The sequence below is a fragment of the Neofelis nebulosa genome, chromosome 13, assembly GCF_028018385.1.
Source record: "Neofelis nebulosa isolate mNeoNeb1 chromosome 13, mNeoNeb1.pri, whole genome shotgun sequence".
Taxonomy (NCBI): domain Eukaryota; kingdom Metazoa; phylum Chordata; class Mammalia; order Carnivora; family Felidae; genus Neofelis; species Neofelis nebulosa.
This window is the reverse complement of record NC_080794.1, coordinates 24,532,314-24,558,094: the sequence shown is the minus strand read 5'-3', so window position 1 is coordinate 24,558,094 and position 25,781 is coordinate 24,532,314. Positions and strand designations below refer to the sequence as shown.

Sequence of the window (25,781 nt, the reverse complement as noted above, 5' to 3'; positions counted from 1 at the left end):
GCTACAATTTTTCTCCATATTTAGCATAAAATTAAGTGCATATAAATTTTGAGTTATCCTGTTCCTGTGAACTGATGGTGAAAAGATGAATGATTTTAATCAAAAGGTGGTATAGATTTTGAAAACCTTTGCTTGACTCCCCAGAGAGGATAAACAAATGCTAAAAGTTGATAAGGTATGTGGTATATACTAACTGGAAAGCTTATGAAGCTTTTACTAAGCCATAACAAATAATTTAAAAGAATCTCATCCTACACTACATGGACCTTTTTTATTATACTAATATAATTTGAAACTAAAGAGTATTTTCCTTGCTAACACTGTGGAGCAACTTTGCTTAGCTTCTTCAGTGATTTGACTTCTTTCCTCTTAAGATAATGGTGACAAAGATTCTAAAACAAGAACCTCTGAAAAGAGTTTTATAGAACTATTACTAACAATTATACACTGGACACTAGTAGTATACACATAGAACACTAGTCACACTAGTCTATACTAAAGGCCACAGGTTGACAAACTTTCTTTGTAAAGGGTCAGATAGTAAATATTTTAGGCAGGCTTTAGGCAGGCTACACAGTCTCTGAAATAACTATTCAACAATGTTCCACAAAAGTAGCCATAAACCATGAGGAAAAAAGTACAACTGTGTTCCAATAAAATTTCATTTATGGACACGAAATCTCTTTTAATTTTTGTGTGTTTTGAAAAATTGTTTTTAACCACTTAAAACTGTAAACACAATCCTTAGCCCACAGGCCATGAAAAGCAGGCATTGGGCTGGATTTGGCCCACAGACCAGAGTTGGCTATACCTTATATGGGCTTCTATATGTTACACAAAATGTTTAAATTCCAAGTCTAAAGACATTGGAGACTTTTGTTTTTTAGATCTCTCATTTTAAAACTTATACTAGACAAGTTGTCTACTTCCTGGATAAATACACTCATGTGAGACAGAGAAAATAATTCAGAATACATATCCCTACTTAAAAAAGAAGACAGGAAAAATTTTTGCAAAATGAATCTTTCACCCTAAAACATATAATTAGGAAACATTTAAAATTTTTATTCTATGCAATATAAAACAATATGCATAGATTTGGTACACAATTTCTTGGTTTTTACTTTAGGAAACAAGGCAATAAGGAAAAGGTTTATAAATCTCTCCATCCCTTTTATAAAAAGTTGCAACTGAAACCAGCAATTCCTTGCAAGTACAACTATCAATTCTGAATATATGAATTATACCTAGGAATTGGCATTTACATAGATGAGTACTGGGTGCTCTTTTATTTTGAGAGAGAGAGAAAGAGAGAGGGTATGAGTGGGGAGGGTCAGAGAGAGAGAACAGGTGAGGGAAGGGCGGGGAGGGGGGCGGGGAGAATCCCAAACAGGCTCCACACCATCAGAGCAAAGCTGGATGCAGGGCTCAAACTCATGAACGGTGAGACCATGAGCCGAAACCAAGATCAGATGTAAAACTGACTGAGCCACCCAGGCACCCCTCTTTTAAACATGTACAACTGTATCATAAAACACCATGACTTCTACAATTTGGGGCACTTTTGAATATGAAACTCCTGCCTCCATATATATATAAGGAAACAAGAATACTCTTTCCAGTCATCAAGTATGAAAAACTTCACAGTCTGATTTACCTTTATCAAAGGTAAAATGATTCACTACTGCATTTCATGGATTATTGTGATTCTCAGTAGTTCCTTAACACAAAGTAAATTTCACATGAACTTTTTATCTGTTTGGGTTTTCCAAAGCAAGATACTAATACAAAATGTATTGAACTGGCAGAAGTCCATGGGCTAAAGAAAAAGGAATTAAATATAAAATGTTCACCAACTTTATCCTTTCTAATTTTCAACAGCATCAGATATGGAGACCTAATTGGTTTCTTGTGTCTATCCATTATGAACATAACTCAATCTTCTATTTTAATACTCTTCAATGCCATTTTTTGCTTGGTGCTTTACTGTGCGACGTAGAAGATCATTTCGTCCAACTTCAAGCATCTGTTCTTCCCAAGATTTCATTTCATTATAATAACGAATTTTATCATCATTAGCAAGTTGAATATACACCTGAGAAAAAGTGTAATTGTTAAAATAATTTCTTTTAGAAGAATCTTTACAATTAATTTCTGGAATGCTTCCATATACTCTAGAAATCACCTTACTATTATTCTACATGTATAATGGGGGACTAAGGAAGGAATTTTTTTTTGATATAAAAGATGAGAAAAAGGCTAAGAGTTAAAGATAATTAAGTTGTTACAATTTCAGGGTTTGGGATGTGGGTAAGGAGCTGAGGCAAGGTGAGATTGTCACTGGATAGAGTGAACACTTTAAGTTATGAGTGACATTGTTTTTTATTTGTAGTTAAAAACTACCAAAAGAAAAAAGCTAAACTGGTCCTAAAGATATAAAAATAATTTTAAAATACTTTGTGATACTAGTGATATAAAGTTGTTTTCACATGAATAAAGCCTCGCCCTAATATATTCTCTCACAGATATTCCAACTAGACACTTGAGACTAAAACCATACTACTTACTTGCTTTTGAGAACTGGAGAGATTTTTCCAGTTTTCATTTATAGTCTTCAGCTTTACCTGTAAAACACATATGTTTAAGTACCAGATACAGAGACTTCAGTGGTTAAAGAAAGATCTTTTTTAATTCTTGATTCCAATAATAAAATCTGATATCGAGAATCACAGGCAAAGTCTTATCAATTCCTTACCTCCCTTTTTTAAAAAATTTTTTTAATGTTTCTTTATTTTTGAGAGAGACAGATGACAAGTGGGGGAGGGCAGAGAGATGGGACACAGAATCTGAAGCAGGCTCCAGGCTCCATACTGTCAGCACAGAGCCTGAAGCAGGGCTCAAACCCATGAGCCATGAGCTCATGACCTGAGCCAGAGTCAGATGCATAACTGACTGAGCCACCCAGGGGCTCCTTACCTTTCTTTCTAAAAAAAAAAAACAAAAAATTTTTTTAATGTTTATCTTTATTTTTGAGACAGAGAGAGACAGAGCATGAGCGGGGGAAAGGCAGAGAGAGAGGGAGACACAGAATCTGAAGCAGGCTCCAGGCTCTGAGCTATAAGCACAGAGCCCAACGCGGGGCCCAAACTCGTCAACTGCGAGATCATGACCTGAGCTGAAGTCAGACGCTCAACCGACTGAGCCACCCAGGAGCCCCGTCTTTCTAAGTAAGAACTATTAAACTTAAAACACACAAAAAGTGAATAGAATGTAGATATTATCCTTTTTTATTGATATATAATCGACATATGACATTATTAATATCAGGTGTAAACTTGATTCATCATTTTGTATATCCTGTGAAATGATCACCACCGTAAGTCTAGTTAACTAATCTGTCACAATATATAGTTACAAAATTTTTTTTTGCGACAAGAAGTTTTAAGATTTACTCCAGGCAACTTTCAAAAGTGTAATATGTCATTTAAAAAAAAATTTTTTTATGTTTATTCATTTTTGAAAGACAGAGAGAGACACAGCACAAGCAGGGGTGGGGCTGAGAGAGAGGGGGACACAGAATCTGAAGCAGACTCCAGGCTCTGAGCTGTCAGCACATGTGGGGCTTGAACTCACAAACCACAAGATCATGACCTGAGCCAAAGTCGGATGCTCAACCAACTGAGCCACCCAGGTGCCCCTCAAAAGTGCAATATATTATTTTTAACTATAGTCACCATGTTGTTGTTTTTTAGAGGGAGAGGGGAGAGAGAGAGCATGTGCACACATGTGAGTGGGGGAGGAAGAGACGAGAATCTTAAGCAGGCTCCACGCTCAGCACGGAGCTCACCTCACGACCCTGAGCCAAAATCAAGAGTAGTATGCTCAACCGATGAAGCCACCCAGGCACCCCTACAGTCACCATGCTGTACAATGTATCTTCAGGACTTACTTATTTAAAATTAGAAACTGGTACACTTTGACCATTCTCACCCATTCTGCATCCCAACCCCAACCTCTAGCAACCACCAATCCATTCTATTTATGAACTTGGTTGTTTTGTTGTTGTTTTCAAGATTCCACATATAAGAGAGATCATACAGTTATTTGTCTATTTCTGACTTATTTCATTTAGCATAATGCTCTCAAAGACCATACATGTTGCTGCAAACAGCAAAATTTTCATTCTTTTTTTTTTAATTTTTTTTTTTTAATGTTTATTTATTTTTGAGACAGAGAGAGACAGAGCATGAACGGGGGAGGGTCACAGAGAGAGGGAGACACACAGAATCTGAAACAGGCTCCAGGCTCTGAGCTGTCAGCACAGAGCCCGACACGGGGTTCGAACCCACAGACCGTGAGATCATGACCTGAGCCGAAGTCAGACGCTCAACCGACCAGCCACCCAGGCGCCCCAAAATTTTCATTCTTTTTGATGGCTGAATAATGCATGCACACCAGTTTATTTATCCATCATCCATCAATGGACAGTTGGATAGCTTCCACATCTTGATTATTGTAAATAATGCCCAATGAACATGGGAGTGCAGATATCTTTTCAAGTTAGTGTTTTTGTTTCCTTTGGATAAATATCCAGAAGTAGAACTGCAGGATCATATGAAAGTTCTATTAATTTTTTGAGGAAACTCCATACCATTTTCTACAGTGAGCTGCAATCTACATTCCCATCAACATATGCACAGCGATTCCCTTTACTCAGCATCTTTTTTTTTTAATTTTTTTTAAATTTTTTTTAATTTTTTTTAAATAATTTTTTAATTTATTTATTTTTGAGACAGAGAGAGACAGAGAATGAACAGGGGAGGCGCAGAGAGAGAGGGAGTCACAGAATCTGAAACCGGCTCCAGGCTCTGAGCTGTCAGCACAGAGCCCGACGCGGGGCTCGAACTCACGGACCGTGAGATCATGACCTGAGCCGAAGTCGGATGCTTAACCGACCAAGCCACCCAGGCGCCCCCCTTTTCTCAGCATCTTTGCCACCACCTGTTATCTTTTTGATAACAGCCATTCTAACAGATATGAGGTGATATCTCATTTGGTTTGCATTTGCCTGATTACTGGTGCTGAAAACCTTTTTATGTACATGTTAGTCATCTGTATTGTCTTCTTTGGAAAAATGTGTATTCAGATTCTCTCCCATTTTTTAAGTCAGCTTGTTTTTTTGCTACTGAGTTGTACAAGTTCTTTATATATTTTAGATATTAACCTTTTCATATATATGATTTTCAAATCTTTCCCCTCATTCAATAGGTTGCTTTTTCACTTTGTTAATGGTTTCCTTTGCTGTGCAGATGTATCTTTTTTGATTCAACAATACTTATATTCAAGTATAAATCTATATTCCTATGATAGACTAACTTCAAAGACTTAAATGTTTTATTTCTTCCCTGTATCTTAATGTTTTATTCTAAAATTTGTACCTAATTATTCAGGCATACTCATAGGAACAATACAACACTGGTCCTTAATTCTACTTAGCTGAACTTAAATCATATGACCTGGAAAAAGTCATTATTACCTCTCTTAGGCTTGGTTCTTCATTTATAAAATTAAAGGATGCAGGAAACCCAGGGATGGAGGAGAGTTAGAGAGGAGAGTCAGCACACCTCACACAGTATGTGCTGTTGCTCCCAGAAAGCAGAGACTGAGGCAATAAATGGGTGGGTGAAGAATGAGGGGCAGAGGGGTCGGAGAAGGCAAGTGTGAAGAAGGGAGGGAAATGGTCTGAAAAGAATCTATTTAAATCTAAGAGGAAGTCATCAGTGATTTTAAACAGAAGCAGAGTGAGAATAATGAACTTTACTGTTCTGACCAGAACTCTGTTATTTTATCCTACCAACAAAAATAGAGGTATAGACAGTATCTGAGACTACATAACCATCATGTTTTGGAACACTTTAATACTTACCTTTATAAACACATCTAATATATTCAGGGACATTTACTCACTAAATAATTGCTCTCTTAGCTCTGGAAGGAATTGCTTCAATCTTTCATAGCTAAGCTTTTTCCTTATGTTTAATCCATAAGCTTTTGTATTCACTGAGTTCAACAATAATTTATAAAGTTGCAAGCATAAAAAAATCTGATCTTTCACCTTAATAAAGTAATTCATTAAAGAAAATTAAAGAGATGGAAAGATGTTTAGTTTTGCTCCTTCCTAAAACTCATTAAATAAGCCCTTCCACCATGTGAGGACACCGTGAAATGGTACCAGCTATGAAGCAAGAGGGACCTCACTAGCAGACAACTATGGCAGTGCCTTGATCTTGGACTTCCCAGCCTCCAGAACTGTGAACAATAAATTTCTATTGTTTATTTTTTTTAAGTAAATGAATAAACAACATTTTTTAAGGCATAAACCCACATGGACAAAGACAACAGGAGAGGAAACTACCAACACAAAATTTTAGCAGCTAAAAAGTAGGTGGAGAAATGGTAACTGAGTTACCTAACCAAGAAGGCAGATTCCCAACCTGGTACTGGGGAAAGCCGTAAAGCAAACCAATTTATAATGCAGAATTCCCAAGCAGCTCAGGAATTGGCAGCACCAGATAGGTAGAAAACGGTGGTGAAAGGTGTGCTTAAAACAGTAAGACTGACTGAAATTCTCTTGGAAAAAGAGATTAAATCCCCACCATGGGCAGATTCTAGGACTTATCCCCTCAAAAGGGTAAAATAGAGCTACTCTGTGGATACTAGGTACAGTTGGGGCCAGTGGTACCACACTGAAAACAAGGAGATTAAGTAAAAATGTATGTATACAGTATCCCAGAAAGAAAAGCAAAAAAGGTTAAGAGAAAAACAATACAGAAAAGAAAATGAGAGGACCAGCTCAGAAGACACAAAAACAAGTATGAGGTCTTAAGGAGAACACAGCGGGGAAGGTGGGGGGGGAGGGGAGAGAAGAAAAAAGAAACCAGATCACATTCAAAGGACCAATAATCAAAATGGCTTTATACTTCTCAAAAGCTATTAACAAGAGAAAGAAGCAATATTTTTAAAATTCTGAAAGAACATGATCTCTAGATTCTATGCTTAGAATTCTATGCCCAAACTATCAAGCAAATATAAGGTTAGAGATTATTTTCAGACAAGCAAAAATTCAAAAAATTGATCTTCCATGTACTCTCACTGGGGAGATGCTCCTATAATAAAATCAGTAAACCAAGAAAGACAACAGCAGAAGCAAAACCACCACAAAGATGAATGTCAACTGTGTACTAGCAATAAAAGGCTACAACCAAAGTGGAACAAAACAGAGGTTCCAGATTGAAACTGACAGAATAGCTAATGCATCTAAATGCACTGAAAGCTGGTAAATATTTAAGGGTTTGGGGCTAAATTACTGATAATACATAAAAAACTAAGGAAACAAAAACATAAGACATACTGAACTTCAGTGAAAGTTTTGCAATTAAAAAAAAATAGTCATAGCAAATGGCATAGCAAATGGCATAGCAAATATCATACTCGATACTTCTCTAACCAAAATTGTAAGTATACTGGGAGGCAGGAAAATGGAAACATGAACAGTGGGATGAGAAAGTAATAAATACTCATCTTAAATAATGGGAGATAATGCCTAAAATATAGGTAATGCTGAAAATTGAAAAAAAATCAAGAAGTAACAATATAAGGCTGTTATTTACAGAAATGAAGATAAACAGCACAAGAATGAGCTAACAATAAAAGGTATTCACTTACATGACAGGGCTGTGAAAACTGGTTATCTTTTATAACAAGTCTTATTTTGATTCTTTTAACTATAAGGATATATACCCAATATTTTTTAAATGAATAAAAATGATAGTTGCATTAATTTTAATATCCTGAGATAGGGTCCCTCAGCCATTAAGCTTTCTAGGTGATTCCAAGGTGCAGTCGAGTTGAGAACCACTGATTTAGAAGCATTCTCTAGCATATAACCTTTTTACACTGATAAGAAAACTAAATCCAAAGTCATTTAATGACTGAGCAAATTCCATCTAAAAAAATAAACAAGCATATATTTTTAGTAATTTAAGGCCATAGAAACAATTTTAAAATCCCAAGGAGTAAATAAATGCAAGTATACAGCCAGGGAAGACCATATCACATATACATATTATTTAATCAAGTGTCAAACAGGACTTATGAAATGAACTACAGATCCTAATAACCCAAAATGTGGCACAGTGGCAAAAACCTTCATCTCAAATTGACAAAAGTTAGAGATCTGAACGTATGCTCTTCTTACCCTATCATATTATAAAAGGAAAAATACAATTGCCAATTTGGAGCTTCTAACAAGGAAATAAGGAAAGAATAAGCCACGGCAGGAATGACACACTTCTTTTCTTCTTTGACATATTCATATGGTGATGCTCATGGGTGTAATACATTCCCATGGGCATAACCAAAATTTTATTAAAGGATATAATGTGAAGCAAGGTTATACTCAAATCCCAGTACAAAGTATTATAATCCCACTCTCATTCTTTCCCAGTGATGGTAAAACAGTCCCAGGACTGACTGATAAGAAGTCCAGAACTTTAACACCCCTATAAATTTGAAAATGTTATTATTTTAAATTTAAAAAAGCTGACAATATATATATTGGCCGCTAAGTACTCAAATTGTATGTGGCAAGAAAATGTGTTTTCCTTTAAAAGATACAAGAGGGCATTATTTGTATAAAGTACTTATTTATAACAATTTGCTACTTTTCTTCACATCCTAACATATGACACCCCTACAATTTTCTGTCTAAATATTTTAAAAATCAAAACAAAAATTTAAAAAACAAATCTAATTCTGTTTTACCTGTGATGTACCATCCTTATGTTCCTGGAACCTTTCAGCTATATAAATGTTGTAAGCTGAGCGAGGTCTTTTCGGTTTTCCAAGCATTGTTAACTCCTGAGTAACAAAAATGGAAGAGTTAGATATAGTTTTAACTTCTGTAAGACTTTACCTACAGAAACTTTATTCACTACTATGCATTACAGGAAGTTCCTATAAGTGAATGTTATGATTCTTTGTATATACAAAATGACTACTCACTCTTGGGATCAGAATTATTTTTGTGATATTTTGTGATTATTTTATGAGTTATTTTCCATATAAAAACTTTTCCCTTACATATTATTTTCATGGTCTCCATGAAGTGAATAACTGAGCACTTAGGTACAAAATCTTTTTTAAAGGTTAAAACAATTTCAGTTTCATCCTTCCAGAACACTACCATCTCCCAGCCACTATATGCCTCTACCACAACTCATAAACACTAGAGTATCTGTTTAATAATCTCTCATTTCATTTCCTTCCTTGGTATCTCTCAACTTTTAAACTTCAACAGATGTGTTAAATTCAATTCTTTTAACTAGGTACCAAAGGACAGAGGAGGCAAGAAATAGCAAATACATGTATCCCTTACTGTTTAAGTTAGTTTAGTTTCAAGGGGCACCTGGGTAGCTCAGTCAGTTAAGTGTTCGACTTCAGCTCAGGTCATGATCTCACAGCTCTTGAGTTCGGGCTCTGTGCTGACAGCTCAGAGCCTAGAGCCTGCTTCAGATTCTGTGTCTCCCTCTCACATTCTGCCCCTCCCCCACTCACACTCTGTCTCTCAAACATAAATAAAAACATTAAAAAAAATTTTTTTTAATGTTTACTTTCTGAGTTTCAGAGAATAAAGGATGCTGCACTATTCTATTTAGTTTTTGAATTTGGATAGTAGTACTTGTAATTCATAAATTATGTGGTTTTTAATGGCAATTTGGTTAAAGTCAATAACAAACCCAATTTTATTTCATAAATAAAGTACAGCCCCTGTGGTTAACCTCATTCTTCCTGGACTTCTCAGACACAGAACTACTATAAAACTACTGCAGACTCCAGGTACTTCATAACGTAACTGTTTCCCCTTTTGTTTCTAGAGCTTGGAATTCATCATCCTTCCTAACAATAAGTATACAGCTGAACAGACTGAAAAATCAACAACCCTCTTGGATCCCTAAGGGAGAGAAGTTTGTTTCAAACTGCTGCCCCCTAGACTGGAGAGACACACAAGTAAATACAGGGAGTCGAAGCAACCCCTGCTGGAACCAGTGCTGGGGTACCAAAACCTCTACTGTAATTAATTAATTGCTGGATGTTCTGGCTTCAGGGGGAGCCAGTCATAAGAATGTCCTCACAGGACGCCTGGGTGGCTCAGTCAGTTAAGCGTCCGCCTCTTGGTTTCAGCTCAGGTCACCATTAGTGAGTTTGAGCCCAGCATTGGGCTCTGCGATGACAGAGTGGGATTCTCTCTCTCTCTGCCTCTCCCCTGCTGGCTCTCTTGGCCTCTCAAAATAAATAAACTTAAATTAAAAAAAAAAAAAAAAAAAAAAAAAAGAAGACAGTCCTCACAGTATTGTGATATACTTCTAGGAGCTAAACCAGATTTCCACAATTAATACCAGAAAAAATATTTCCCCTGCTTCTGTAAGAAAGGAAGAGAGGAAAAGAAACTATTTTGAAATGCCTGAGCACTCAACTATTAACAAGGCCTGCCTTCAGGGAAAACTAGTTAACCAGAGCCTAACTTACCTGCATGAAGGGAAAACACCCAACTCCTGCACACTCTAGTCATCCTGACTCACACCTAATGGGGAGGGGGAGTGTGGAACAGTGAACTGAGAAACTCTTGTGAAGTTCACAGACCAGTTGCATAGGCTCACTAAAAGATCGGGACCTAATTGTAGGACTACAGAATGCTTTTCTTGACCCCCACACCTCACCACCACATTGCTAAGGCCTATTTACAGCAGTTCCTTTTATTCAGTACATTATGTCCATCAATCAAGAAAAAACTTCCAAGGCAGACTAAAAGGCAAAAAACATAATATGAAGAGACAAAGCAAGCATCAGAACCAGATATGGGAGGGATGTTGAAATTATCAGACTGGGAATTTAAAACAACTAGATTAGTATGCTAAAGGCTCCAGATTGCATGTAAGAACAGATTGGCAACATAAAACTCGGAGATGGAAATCCCAAGAAGTAACCAAAAAAACCCAAAAAACAAAAAAAGTTAGAGATCAAAAATGCTGTAACAGAGGCGCCTGGGTGGCTCAGTCAGTTAAGTATCTGACTCTTAATCTCAGCTCAGGAGACTGGGCTCCAAGCTGGGTATGGCACCTATTAAAAAAAAGAGAGAGAGAGGAGAGAAAGGAGAGAGAGAAGAGAGACAAGAATGTTGTAATGAAACGAAGAATGTCTTTAATGGGTTTATTAGTAGACTGGACATGGCTGAAGAAAGACTCACTGGGCTAAAGGATGTAATAATAGAATCCTCAAAAATCCAAAACAAAGAGAAGACTGAAAAATAAACCAAAAACTGAAGACTATCCAAGGACTATAGGACAACTTAGAACAGGTGTAACCAACATAAAATGGGAATACTAGGAGGAGAAAGAGAAAAAGAAATATATGAAAGGGAAATCCCATATTACTGCCCAATCCTCATTTCTGGTCTCTCCACTCTTACATTGGATGGGTGCATTAAAAAGGAAGGGAGAATAAAGGAGGGAGAATAAACTTCAGTACCCACCCCTCCAAATACTTACCCCTATGCAGACACTGTATTTCTATTGTCTTTTCTAGCTCCTTTTTACTAATTGGATCAGAAGACTAGATTGCTATCTAGATTACTGACTTAAAATGGGTGAGTCCTGAACTCTGGTGCTAGGAGAGCTCAACAAGAGTCAGGGAGACATATGTTGTCATCTCACATTAAAGTCTCAAATTTACTTTTTCAAAGAAATAGTTTTAACTCTGATGACCATTTTTTACAGTATATGTACTGGACCAGCAAGCTGACCATCTCATACCTAATACTGTTCCTACAGAAAAATGTAGTCTTTCAAGCAATAGTATTTATGTGGATTAATAACCTTAAACTGGGACCAGACTACAAATCTGAACCATGTGGGGTGTTTAATGAGGAAAAGTAGTTCATCCTATAGGACTTCTTATTTGACTAGATACAATAAAGGCATTTTTTCCTGATGTGTTAATGAAATCAGTCTATTTAGCAACATCCATAATGAAACTCATCCATAATCAAACTCACCATTACCTATAAAACAATTCAAATCAGCAGGTTATCCTAGACAAGACACAGACACAAAGATTCTTGCTATTCCTGATTTGGCTGTTTCATAACTCTGTTCCTTCAGCTTTCATTCTAGTCCTAACTACGTATCTTAAATTTGGATACATTCAAAAGTAGTAACAAGGGGTTCCAAGACAGACTCAATGCCAAGTGGTCCTAGTGGCAGAAAAGAGTTATCCCATTTTTTCCTAACTGGGGTACTCCTGATGACATTCTACCATTTAGCCACATATATCAAAATAAGAAAAACTCCCAATATTCATTGTTCTATAAATTTCAGTTCTTTGCCAAAGGAAAAAAATATTTCACTGATACTCACTCTCTTTTTTATTAATGCTTTCTTTTTTAAACGTTTTTGCTGGATTTCTTTTTCCAAAGATACAATCTGACTTGGAGTTAACTGTTCTTGAATTCTGTTTATCTCTTCTTTGTATGCCTGCCAGTCTGCCCTGTAAGCATCTTCATATATCTATAAATAAAAACCCAAACATGAAGTCAATAAATTACTGCTGATAAATCAAACACAGCACACCCGCCAGGGAAAGACAATTGCATGACTTCAGATAAAGACAGACTAAGGGCACCTGGGTGGCTCAGTCAGTTGAGCGTCCGACTTCAGCTCAGGTCATGATCTCACAACTTGTTAGTTCAAGCCCCACATCGGGCTCTGTGCTGACAGCTCGGAGCCTGGAGCCTGCTTCTGATTCTGTGTCTCCCTCTCTCTCTGCCCCTCCCCCACTCATGCTCTGTCTCTCTCTGTCTCAGAAATAAATAAACATTAAAAAAAATTAAAAAAAAAATAAACATTAAAAATAAATAAAAATTTAAAAAAAATAAAAAGACAGACTAAACCACCAAGTGAAAAATGTGCTCTGGAATCACATGTATATGGACTAAAAACATGTTTTTTTCATAAAAATGTTAACAAAGGTGAGAGTCTAACAACTAGTCTTCAGTTTCAGATACTGCCAACCCTTTGTTGCCACTGCCATACATCCATCTTCTAATCATTATGAATCAGAAAGTATGAAGTTCCTTTATAGGTAACAGATATTAAAAAAATTTTTTTAATCATCTAGTCCCTTAAAGGACATGACTATTATTCTTAACTGCAGAATAACTGGTCAGCAATACTGAAAACCAATATGCTTACTTTTTTCTCTGAATCAGGAAGTTCCCTCCATAGCTGGGCAATTTTTCTAATTAGTTCTGAATTTTTCGCATCTATAGATTGAAATAAAATGAAAAAGTCACAATTTTATGTCTCAGGATTAATTTCTAAAGACTTCTAGGAAGTCTAGCTTTAGCTCTAAGTTTTATTACAGACACCTCTATACCACATATAATTTAATACAATGATTTAGGTTTTCTTTAATTTCATACTTTATCCAGAATTGTTAAAGTCTCGGGGCGCCTGGGTGGTGCAGTCGGTTAAGCGTCCGACTTCAGCCAGGTCACGATCTCGCGGTCCTTGAGTTCGAGCCCCGCGTCAGGCTCTGGGCTGATGGCTCGGAGCCTGGAGCCTGGAGCCTGTTTCCGATTCTGTGTCTCCCTCTCTCTCTGCCCCTCCCCCGTTCATGCTATGTCTCTCTCTGTCCCAAAAATAAATAAAAAACGTTGAAAAAAAAATTTAAAAAAAAAAAAAAAGAATTGTTAAAGTCTGTTACCTAATAATTAAGAAATATGTCACATATCCCCCCAAAATTGTTAGTTTAAGCAGTTGGGTAATCACTGTCTTCAAGCTTTTTTACTTCATATTTCAAACAAAAATTTTTTTCCCATCTTTCAGGAATTATTAAGTTCATAAAACCTGACTCAACAATAAAATATAATCTTGATTCACGTAACACTGCCTTGTATTTCAGTTACAGAAACACTACTTGCAACAAGCTATTCTAAAATCAATTCATTATTCCCCATTTCCTTCCTCATCTTAACTGGAGTGGCATTTTAACAAACCACTTAGTTTGAACTACAACATTTTAAAACATGTGAGTACTTCTTAAACATGTCTCTTAAACCAATTCTTTATAATGTAGGAATTTTCATTACAGTTCATTTGGTTTTCACAAGTACCCTGTGAAAGGGCTCTAGAAATCATAAAGTTGACTATTCTTAATTTAGTTATTATCTTTACACTACTATAATCACAAATGAAGGCCCACAGCCTTTCTAGGGAGTCAACAAAAATCCTACCTGGAAATCGTTTTTTTTTTTCAGGAAGTCAACCGATTTCCAGTGAAAAAGCTCTTGGAATTAGCAATTTGTATAGAGCTTTACAGTTTACAGAACACATCCACATAAGTTATTTCATTGCAACTTCATTAACAATTCCCTGAAGCAGGAGCTAAAGCAAGTAATAAAATGATTCATCAATGGTGCTCCAGGCCAATGGCAACTAGACCCCCAAAATTCAGCTTTTTCATCTTCTTCCCTGGGTGCTTCCACTCCACATGCTGCTATTTTTAAAATACTTTTCATTAAATGAGTAAGTCAGGAGGATAAAGTCAATGGTATTGTAATAGTCTTGTATGGTGATTGATGGTAGCTACACTTGTGGTCAGCATAGCATAATGTATACAGTTGTCCAGTCACCACTATGTTGTACACCTGAAACTAGTGTAACACTGTGCTTCAACTATACCTCAATAAAATATACATAGTAATAAGAAATAAATAAAAATACCTTTCATTAGCTCAATTATTTATAAGGAATTTGTACTTGGTAAAAAATGTCATACTTTACAGACCACTAAACGTTAATGGTTATTTTTCCGCAGTTACTGGATGCTTTCAAAGTGCAAATCAAGTTTGAAGTAAAACTGTTTAGTGGCTTCTTTATTACATCAGAAAACAGTAAATGCTCCAAAACTCCTTACCTGGGTTCTGAGCTTTAAATATGGGTAGCTGTTCTTTAGAAAATCGAACGTATGAAGTCAGAGGCTTCTTTGGATAACTATTCACGGTGGATGAAAAACATCTCGGTACATACGCAAAACTACGTATAAAGAAAATAACCAATATCAAGTATTTAAGTGCCAATATTCACTTTTAGATGAACACAGATTCCCCCCCAAAAAGACGCTATCAGAATGCTATATATGGCACGGTGTTAGTGACTTTTAAAACCCTGTCCTAACCAGAGAAAAGACCTGCAAAACTGAACTCTCAAAGCTTCATCTATGCCTGTTAAGAAGGGCAGAGTGGAGGAAAGCATCTGCACTTCAGCTCCTGGACCCTGCCTTCTCAACGCCTCTACTGATGGAGGCAGACTCTTTGGCGCGCGACTTCGCAGAGAACTCTGAACGAGGGCTACAAGGTTGGACAGCGCGGAGCGGCGGGAAGGAAGAGGAAAGGTGGAGGGTGGCCGGAAAGTAAGACTGCTGGATAAGGCCTGGTCGCAAAACCACCAGCCCCTTCGCAAAGTCGCGGCATGATTCAAAGCGCCACGGTGGCCCGGACCACCTAGGAGACACAAAAAAGTGTACGAAAACGTCTACACTCCAACCCAGACCGTCCTGAGCCGTGCCGCCTCCTGAAGTGCAGGCGAGAGGTCCTTACCTGAAGGGAGAGCGCAGTCGACTTCCACAGCCCGCGCAGAGGTCCGCTCCGGACTTTCCCAGTGCACTCAGCACGCTCCACACGCCCCGGAAAAGCGCCATTGCACCAACTTACAAGGCAGCGACCAGGCGCCAACCTCCTACAGACCCGCGGCACAACAGAACTCCAACAATGACGAACAGAACCCGCTGGTGACCCTCTGTAGTTTACTCTCATGCCCGCCACTCGCAAGGCACTATGGGAAATCGGCTAACATCCGGTCAGTAGCCGGGGAGCTAGGCAGGGCAGAATTCACGCAGGCGCTGTAGTAGCTTCCCGGTGGGTGAGGTTGCAAAGGAGGAGGGCTCGGGGGCGGAGAAGGAAACCGCAGCCCGGCTTGCCTGCGGAGAGCCCTGGCCTAGAGGAGGCGCAGCTGAGCCACCTCTGCCCCCGGCCCTCCCCTCCGCATTCGGTTCCTCCGCCCGGCCTGGAGGCTGATGGAGGCACTGTGGCCACCTCACCGCAACAGTGCGGGGCTGGCTGGCGTCCGCCTGTGACGACCGAAAGGGCCAGTACGTAACAGTTTTACCGCGAGGACGCGGGATAGCTGTGCGGCCTGCGCTGCTCCGAGGTCAAGCTGGCGGGTGCTGCGCGACCCGCAGAGCCGCTGAGTTCAGGCCGCAACTGGCGCTCAGTATCCAAAACACTGCTGGGGCGGGGGAAGTGGGGCACGTTTCAAACCTAAAAATGCAGATTTCCTGGACTTGCTGCAGTGCCTGATTCAGTATATCTGTGAGGCCCGTGACTCTGTTTTCAACAGGTTCCTCATTGTTTAACAATTTCTGATGCCAGTGGTCATAGGACCACATTTAAAAATTTTTTTTTTCAACATTTATTTATTTTTGGGACAGAGAGAGACAGAGCATGAATGGGGGAGGGGCAGAGAGAGAGGGAGACACAGAATCGGAAACAGGCTCCAGGCTCTGAGCCATCAGCCCAGAGCCTGACGCGGGGCTCGAACTCACGGACTGCGAGATCGTGACCTGGCTGAAGTCGGACGCCCAACCGACTGCACCACCCAGGCGCCCCAGGACCACATTTAAAGCAATACTGAACTAGACCCTCGTCCCCTCCACTGCAACTATCCCAGACCCAGTCTTCAACCCTGACATCCAACCCTGCTTAATTAGTAGGGAGGAAACTTTGGCTGATTAGTCGTGCAAAGACTCTATTCCCATTATTAACGTTAAAGTCTTGATCCGGAAATGTAGCATTCCCTAAGACTCACTTTCCCCCATTGCAGATGAGGATGTTAGACTAGATTAGTTTTTTCGAAGTCCTGAGGAAGTGTGACAAATACGCCTTGAGATATTGATCGATATGCTGTATAACCATTTTCTGTGTCGGCAATGGCATGAAAAAGATTGGGAAGACCTAAACTAAAGGTACATAAGGATCAGCTTTTATATTCCAATTATTTCCTTCTGAAACAGCCTCTATTGGGTAGCTATATTTGTTAGAAACTTCTTACCACTGTAATATTAAGCTGAGAGTCAACTGCTTTCTGTAGCTTTGAAACATTGGCCCTTGATGCAACAAAGGAAAAGCCCACTTTTAAGTGGTATGTAAACAACTATCACTACTCCCTTTTCTGAAAGGAACTTTCCAGGTCATCTGTTCAAACTTCTCATCTTGACATGGAAAAACAGCTTTTTTTTTCTGATTACATAACTACGTACAAGGCCCCAAACTTAGGTAAAAGACACAACATTCCCCCACTCCCAATAAAGTCTGACAGAAGGAAATAAACAATTATAATGCACTAACAAGGCAGAGGTAAGTATAGAATATACTTCCTTATAACATTTTAGCTGGGTTCTGAAATAATTTGTTTTCTCTATATTTTCTAGAATATTTTTGTTCTTTCAGTTATTTGCTAAAAAAAACTATTGCAGGTTCGGCTTATCACATTGGGGTCACCAATTGCAGGTTTAGCCTATCATCAATTGTGGGTTCAGCAGAAAAGATTATTCAAGACTCCATGCAAGTCAAGAGAGATGAGAGGGAGGCTAAGGGAAATCTCCCCTACCTGATCTCCAGCTCCTGTATATATTAAGCATACATTATAGGGAGAACATTGCACAATATGTCTTTGGCTATGTGCCAGTAAGATCTATAGAAAGTGTGCACAAAAAACAAGGCATTCCCAAGACCACCAAAGAGCAGATGCAGAAAGCAGGGTGGAGAACAAGATAAGATATTCCATAGATAACATGGTCTAAGGAATTCATGAGCACAGGAAAGACCCAACCCCTAAATATGCACTAACTAGATACTGGTCAGCTGTTTTCAGCAGGGCCAGAAAGCAGTGTAATGCATTCCCTATAATCTCCTTAACTAAGACATAGCTATTTGATTTCCCACAAAACTTCTTTTGGATATTTAAAAAATCTTTTTGTTTTTTTAGAGTGTCATTTTGATCTTACTGTAAAGGTCTTATAAATCTGATCTATAATATTTGTTTTCAGCAAATACCAATATTCCTTAACAGTCATTTACATTGCAGCAAAATTTTATTCCAAATGCAGCATTTACAAAGAAAATATAATTCTACCTGCTTACTCAAATTATCTTTGAGTTTCACTTATGAAACATGAAGACTTACCACAGCCCTTCCTAGGGTTCTGTTCTTTTATTTTGTTTTAAAAGTTTATCTACTCCCATGACTTCAGCTATCAGTTATATCCTCATGGTTCCCATATCTTATATTGAATCCATTTTAGTCCCAAATCTACATAAACACTGTCTTCTGGACATTTTTACCATCATGTCTCACAGATACTTCAATTTTTCATTAACAGAATTCACTATCTTTCTCCTGTTTTGAACAACTTCTCTTCTTAAGAAGCACCTGTATCCCATTTGAATCATCCAAGCTAATAACTTGATAAATCATTTTATAATATCTCCCATTGACACTGTAACTGAACTAACATGAGTTTGGTCTTTGGCAAGTCACAGATAGAAACTATACCAGATGGAATTGTGACACAAAGTAAACTTTTATTTGCAGCAAATAAGGAGATGATGGGGAATAAACTTCCAAAGCTATGACTCTCTGAGCAAGGGTGAATGAGTTCCTTTTATTTAGGGTTAGGATGAATATTTAGATAGGGAAGCTTTGTCATTGTATGTAGAGGTGGGCATAAGGTCATGCGTGCACCTTAAAGAAACATGCCTATACATACATCATATGTTATGTAAATGAGACTTGTGTTCTTCCTTGGATGGAGATTTTAGTATAATGAGGTAAAGGTAACTGTCAGTCATTCCATGGTCCATCTGTACAGGTGTGAGTTGGGGTTAATCTCAAATTAGTCTGGGCTGACTGAACTCTTTGCCCAGGCAGTTGTCATTGCTTGAGGGGTAGTTTCGGTTTCCTTCCCCTTGGGTCTTTTGCCTGAATTAAGAGAGAAGCTAGAAAGAAGAGCTTAAGGAAAAATGTGGGACAAAGGTCAGTAGGTACTAGCAGGTGAGCAGTAAAGGTCAGGGGTCTAGCTGGTGGCATAACTTCTTCCCCATCAACCAGCTAATGATAAGTGTTGATGATTCTACCTCATTAACCCCTCTAGTAAGTATTCCTTCTTCTCCAGTCCAATTGCTGCTGCTTTTGTTCAGGACAGTAATATGTTGGTAAGTCAGGTCTCAAAAAGAAAGCCCTAATTTGTGTTTGCTGAGGTCTGTGATATAGACACTCCTACGATGGCTGATTTCAAACTACCAACTTGGTATCATTACTCCTGAAGTTGGGAAGAGATATATATAATCGATTGTCCAGGCCAGTACCAACCAGCTCCTATGTGCCGCTCACTGGTTCAGGCTCTGACATCTTTTCCCAAACTCTTACAAGTACTTTTCCTACTTTCAGGCTTACTTCCCTCCTAATCATATTCCACTCTGTCACCAAGTCAGTCTTTCTAAAAGGCAAATCTCATTTATTCACTTGTTTATTAAGACAGACTCCATGCCAGGCAATGATCATGCTTCTATATTTGAAACCTTCAGTGGCTTCTGATTGCCCATGGTATCAAGTTTAAGTTCTCATACATGGCATACAAGTCCTCCATGAACTGGCTTTTTTGTTTCCCCTATAGCTTCATTTCTCACTTCAACCTTGCTTAAAAATAATTTATTATTTAAACATCTATTTCTTCTGACTGAAACCACTTCATTTGGCTCTGAGTTTACCATTGCATGTTGTGTGATATGCCAAAGTTATGGAAATTACTGGATAAGAATACAGACTCAGAAGTTAGATCTAGGTTTGAATCCTGCTTTTGTTATTTACTAGCTGAGTGACCTTGCCAAATGACAATTTCTGTGACCCAGAGTTTTCCCTTCTGTGAAATGGGGATAATAATGTTTGATTCTTTGGATTGTTACAAAGATTAAATTAGAAAATGTACAAAAAGTTCTTAACAGAGTCCCTGGGACATAGTAAGAGGGTCAACAAACAGTGGCTATAATTATCCTTATATTACTCATAACAATTATTATTAGCTTTTAAATAATTATAGGTATAGTATAAATTTTCCCCAAAGTCAGATTTGCATCACAAACCTGTCATTACTTTGTCATTTTCTGTCTCTATTAAATTACATACACTAATTAGTAAGTTGTGAATGTGAAAACCTGGTCTTCCAATTCATTGTCTTAATGCTTCCCCCATTGTATAAGACTATCCCTCAGACTCATTCAACATACATTATTCCAGCCCCAAATATCTTCTTTGAATCTTCTATAGTGTGTGAGCTTGTATTATTTACTTGTGACATATACTGCTCTGGTGTTTAACCTTTTTTATGTGCAGATGTTTTTTTTTTTTTTCCCTCAATAGATGGTAAGCTCTTGAAGACAAGATCAAGTCTTATTCTTCTTCCTATCACTTATCAGTTGTAGTACCTAGTGTAGTATATTAAGCATGACAGATGGGTAAGAGGGAGGAAGAGAGGAAGAGCAAGAAAGAAAATGTAAAAAGATTTGTATCTGCACAAATTACTTATATGCAAATTTGGCCTCGTAGAAAATAGCAACTACCTGTTAGAAAATAGCAGCTGCCAATAGAAGGGACAGTTATGTGTGGAGATAGGAACCATGTAAAATTTTGGAAAATATATATGAAAATAATGATCATGGTTTATTAATACTTGGTAAAGTTGAAGATAGCAACAATAAATAGCAGCAGCAATAAATAGCAGCAGAGACCAAGATAATTCCCTACTGAATAATGGAGTTAGATACAGTGATATCACTCAAAGAAAAAATATTCCTAAAAGAAAGCAGTTTTGCTTTTGTAATTATAATGAATAAATAAACTCACTAAAATAAGAGCAATCACCTGATAGGTTTAGCACAAGGAATAGATGCATTCTGAACTCATAAGTAAATGTAGAAATAAGAAATAAGATTATACTGTAAACACCACATGTAAAGACAATTTACTCAATTAAATAGCCCTGCATAGGTATTGGAAGTAGCACAATAAGAATAAGACATTGTTCCTGTCCCAAGGAGGTTCACTCTGATTAGGAAAACAAAGCAACAACACATGAAAATTATAAAAGTATAACAATTTAATGCAGCAAGAGGGAAAAAGCTTATCTTTTCTATAAATCAAGATTTTAATTAGTTACAGTAGAAAACTGTGTATGTAAGTTTTTCCTTCAAAAAATTTTCATTTGGGGCGCCTGGGTGGCTCAGTCCGTTGAACATCCAACTTCAGCTCAGGTTGTGATCTCACAGTTCTTGGGTTTGAGCCCCACATGGGGCTCTGTGCTGGCAGGTCAGAGTCTGGAGCCTGCTTCAGATTCTGTGTCTTCTCCTTTCTCTGCCCCTCCCTCACTCACACTCTCTGTCTTAAAAATAAATAAACATTGAAAAAAAAATTTTTTTAATACATTTTCATTTACTTAGTGTCTATTATGACCACACTTGAGTTTGCCTTAAAATAGTATACAAAAGGATAGAAGGGAGAGAAAAATTAGAAAGAAAGATCTATTGCATATTAACAGTTCCCAGATATCCAAATTGGTTTATAAATTATTTCTCAAGTAGAGCAAAGTGTAGATGCAGCCTTAATTATTAACAGCATATCAAAGTTATTTTTAGCCATTGCTGTGGCAACATTATGCAAAATAAATATAGCTTTTCTATTTTAAAGTTGATTCTATGAGTCAGCAGGAGGTAGGACAAGTAAAACAGGATAGCTATAATTTTATGCAAATTATAAAACTCAAATTCATATTGCTGGATATTCCTGAAAGCTGACATAAAGAGTGGAAGAAATCCAGAATGATTATATTGATGGAATAATGCTATTAATAAACAGGATAACTTAGAGTATTTGCCCTCACATTATTATAAAACACCTGATCGATTCAAATTATAATTTATTGCTCAAATATGTGCCAAATGTTTTTTAAGTTTTTATTTTAACTCCAGTTAGTAAACATACAGTATTATATTAGCTTCAAGTGTACAATATAGCAATTGAACACTTCCATACAACATCCTGTGCTTATCACAGCAAGTGCACTCCTAGGGCGCGTGGGTGACTTGGTTGGTTGAGCACCTGACTCTTGATTTCTGCTCAGGTCATGATCCCAGGGTCATGGGATTGAGCCTCGTGTCAGGCTCTCTACCTGCTTAATATTCTCTCCCTTTCTCCTCTGCCCCTCTCCCCTGCTCACACTCACTCACTCTTTAACATAAACTAAATAAATAAATAAAATAAAATCACAACAAGAGCACTCCTTAATCCCCATCACTTATTTAACCCAACCCCCCACTCACCTCCCCTCTGGTATGTGCCAAACATTTTAATACATTATCTCTAATCATTCAAAATCCTACAAGTTGGAATTCTTTGTATTATACAGACATGAAAACTGGTATTCAGAGAGAGAGAGATAGGAAGGATTCTTGTTCTTGTTGCATCTTATTAAAAATTTCCACCTATGAATCCATAGTTTGCAACTTTGAAATTATATTTTATTGTATGTAAGGACAATATAAGCTAGTGAGTCATCAAGTTACAGTAGTTTATTTTTTCAATACTCATATACTGTTCTTTTCTATCCCTTAAAGGCTTTCTTGACTTCTTTAATTAATGAGTAGACTGTTAAAATAACATCTTGCAGTCTGTGGGTTCGAGCCCTGAGTTGGGCTCTGTGCTGACAGTTCAGAGCCTGGAGCCCGCTTCAGATTCTGTGTCTCCCTCTCTCTTTCCCCCTACCCCACTCATGCTTGTCTCTCTCCATCTCTCAAAAGTGAGTAAACATTAAAAATAATAATAACATCTTAAGCTCCTTTATTCACTCATTCATTCAAAAACATTTAGGCTTGAATTTTTTTTGACTATGCACATACATCCACATGTGTGAATGCATTAAAAAGTATGCAAAATAATACACACAAAATTGGGCTTACTGGTGATTATACCTGAGTATTGCATGAGTGTGTAGATGGTACTCACTTTTTACTGTATATAAATCTGTATTGATTTACATTTTTTCCCAAAATATAACAGTAATATTAATCTTTTATAATATTTTTTTTTAATTTTTTTTTCAACATTTTTTATTTATTATTTTTGGGACAGAGAGACAGAGCATGAACGGGGGAGGGGCAGAGAGAGAGGGAGACACAGAATCGGAAACAGGCTCCAGGCTCCGAGCCATCAGCCCAGAGCCCGACGCGGGGCTCGAACTCACGGACCGCGAGATCGTGACCTGGCTGAAGTCGGACGCTTAACCGACTGCGCCACCCAGGCGCCCCTATAATATTTTTTTAATACTGCAATAACTTCTAAAAATACAAAGATGACTAAGGCATTATCCATCTGTTTAAATCTCCCTGGGGGAGGAGGGGATGGCTTCATAAAGCAGGTGACACTTGAACTGTTTTTTCCAAGTCGGGAAGGATGGAGGTGCATTTCAGAAAAAGGAAACAGTAATTTTCAAGTCACAGATATACATGAGAGCATGGTGTACTTTAAAAATCTGTACATATGTAGAAAGGAGTTATATGACACAAATCCAAAAGGTTGTGAAGGTCTGTGTGTAATATGCTAAGGAGTTTGTTAGCAAAAGATAAACAACTTTTTAGGTAGGTTAAACTTGTTTTTAGATAAATATCTTTGGTAGGAGCACAGAAGGTGATGGGAATGAGGAAACTTTAAAAAAGAGGAGTGAGGAGATTATTGCTATAATCCAGGAAAGAGATTGAAATTCTGAACTAGCATGCTGCTACGACTCAAAATCCAAAGGCATTTCTCAGTACAACCAGCAAGCCAAGAATGACTTTGAGGATTCTGGTATGACAGACTGTTCCAATTTAAATCCTATACTGTGGTAAATAAATATCCCTAAACAAATGCTCTTATTACATAAGTTTTCTGGCTAAAAACTTACACTGACTTTTTATAGGCTATCAAATTAAGGTTTCACATCCAGTGGATCTGCCTTCTCCGCCTAATCTTTTCTCTCATTAATTGCACACAGACCTCCAAGGCCACTATTTATTTCTCTTATTTCTACTTCTACTTTATTATCTTTGCTTGGTTTCACTTATCTTAATTAATGCCTTCCCCATTTAAATATGCCATTAAAAATTCCAAGTATCTTCTGTTGCCTTATTTATTTATTTATTCAATTAATAATTGAAATCTTGTGTGCTAGATATTGTACTAAGTGCCAGGGAGTAAAAAGTGGAAAGCACAAAGTATTTCACAGTTAATGATACTGATAATATAGCATGGTAAGGGCAATTATAAAGAGACACACTGGGGGTGGAGTGATGTCAGCATTATGGCTGAATAAGACATCCCTCATCTGTGTCCCCAACAATTTGACATCCATCCATGAATACAAGTGCCTAGGTGGGAGCTGTGGAATCTAGCACTATTTGCCAAGGGATTTGGGAGGAGTTCCACCCACCTGTGTGATGGGTAATAGGCATATTGACCTTAGTGTCAGTTGTGGACACTGCAGTGGCCTGTGAACCACTCCAGCCCCTCTAAGCCACAGTCTAGGAGTCCCTGCAAAACACTGCCTTAGACAATCAAGGCCAAAAGAGCCATGGTAGAAGTCCAGGTTTCCAGAAAAAAACTTCCAGCAAAAAAGCAAACAAACAAAAAAAAAGTTTTGACACATTGGAAAAGGTAAGAGGAACAGAGTCATCACCTCTTTCTTAAGACAGCACAGCATAAGGCCAAGAGAAATCTGAGCCCACACTTTCTCCAACAAGGGAAAGTGACAGTATGTGAGTGAGCAATCCACTTCCCCAGCTGTGTAGAACACTGTTAAAGGAGCTCATTTTCCTCTCAGCCCATGCAGAACACTGAATCATAAACTTCAGGACTGGGGAGTAGGAAGAGGCTGAGGGAGTGTCAGATAGGATTCTCAGAGGGCATTAAAGGAATGTGAGTATTACCAATGGTGTTGTGGACTCCATCAATAAACCAGCCCATCAGCTATTGGGGATGCCTCACCCATGGATCCTCCCAACTGCCATGGGCACCCCCCAGCCCTCATTGCAACACACACACACACACACACACACACACACACACACACACACTACACACACAAATTTATACCCTGTGTCCAACTTCCTGTGTGCACTTCTGATGACAGCAGTAAGAGCAAACTTTGACATATGGCTAGTGAGCACTCATGGAGAACCACGTGGAATCTACAGGCCAAAGAGAGACCACAAACTTGAGCTTTAACACCACCTTTGGGAAAACAAAACAGAAGCTATCAAGCACTCAACCTGGTGCATTACAGAATCAAGATAAGGCATATAAGTTTAAGAATTCTGCCACAAGAGGGAGCAAGAAGCATGGAACAGGTATATCCATAGAAGATCTAAGAAAGCCTCAGAATCCCTAGCAGGGCTGATGGAAGTTATTTCTCTCCTGAAGGTAGTAAAGACTAGAGGAGGTACTATGTCAGATGTGAAGGTGGCAATGCAAAACTTTGAGGAACATAAAAAAAATCAAGGAAAACAATGCCACCAAGGATCA

General features: G+C 38.0%; 1 protein-coding gene across 1 annotated transcript; it reads right to left on the bottom strand.

Annotated features, from left to right (window-relative positions):
* Positions 1-1,044: 1,044 nt before the first annotated feature.
* TFAM (transcription factor A, mitochondrial) lies at positions 1,045-16,203 on the bottom strand. Its single transcript, XM_058696370.1, has 7 exons — positions 15,716-16,203; positions 15,034-15,152; positions 13,308-13,378; positions 12,474-12,623; positions 8,824-8,919; positions 2,568-2,624; positions 1,045-2,095 (listed from the first exon to the last, which is right to left on the bottom strand). The coding sequence occupies exons 1-7, from the start codon at positions 15,814-15,816 to the stop codon at positions 1,949-1,951; spliced, it is 741 nt and encodes a 246-aa protein (XP_058552353.1). The 5' UTR covers positions 15,817-16,203; the 3' UTR covers positions 1,045-1,948.
* Between the last annotated feature and the right edge of the window lie 9,578 nt (positions 16,204-25,781).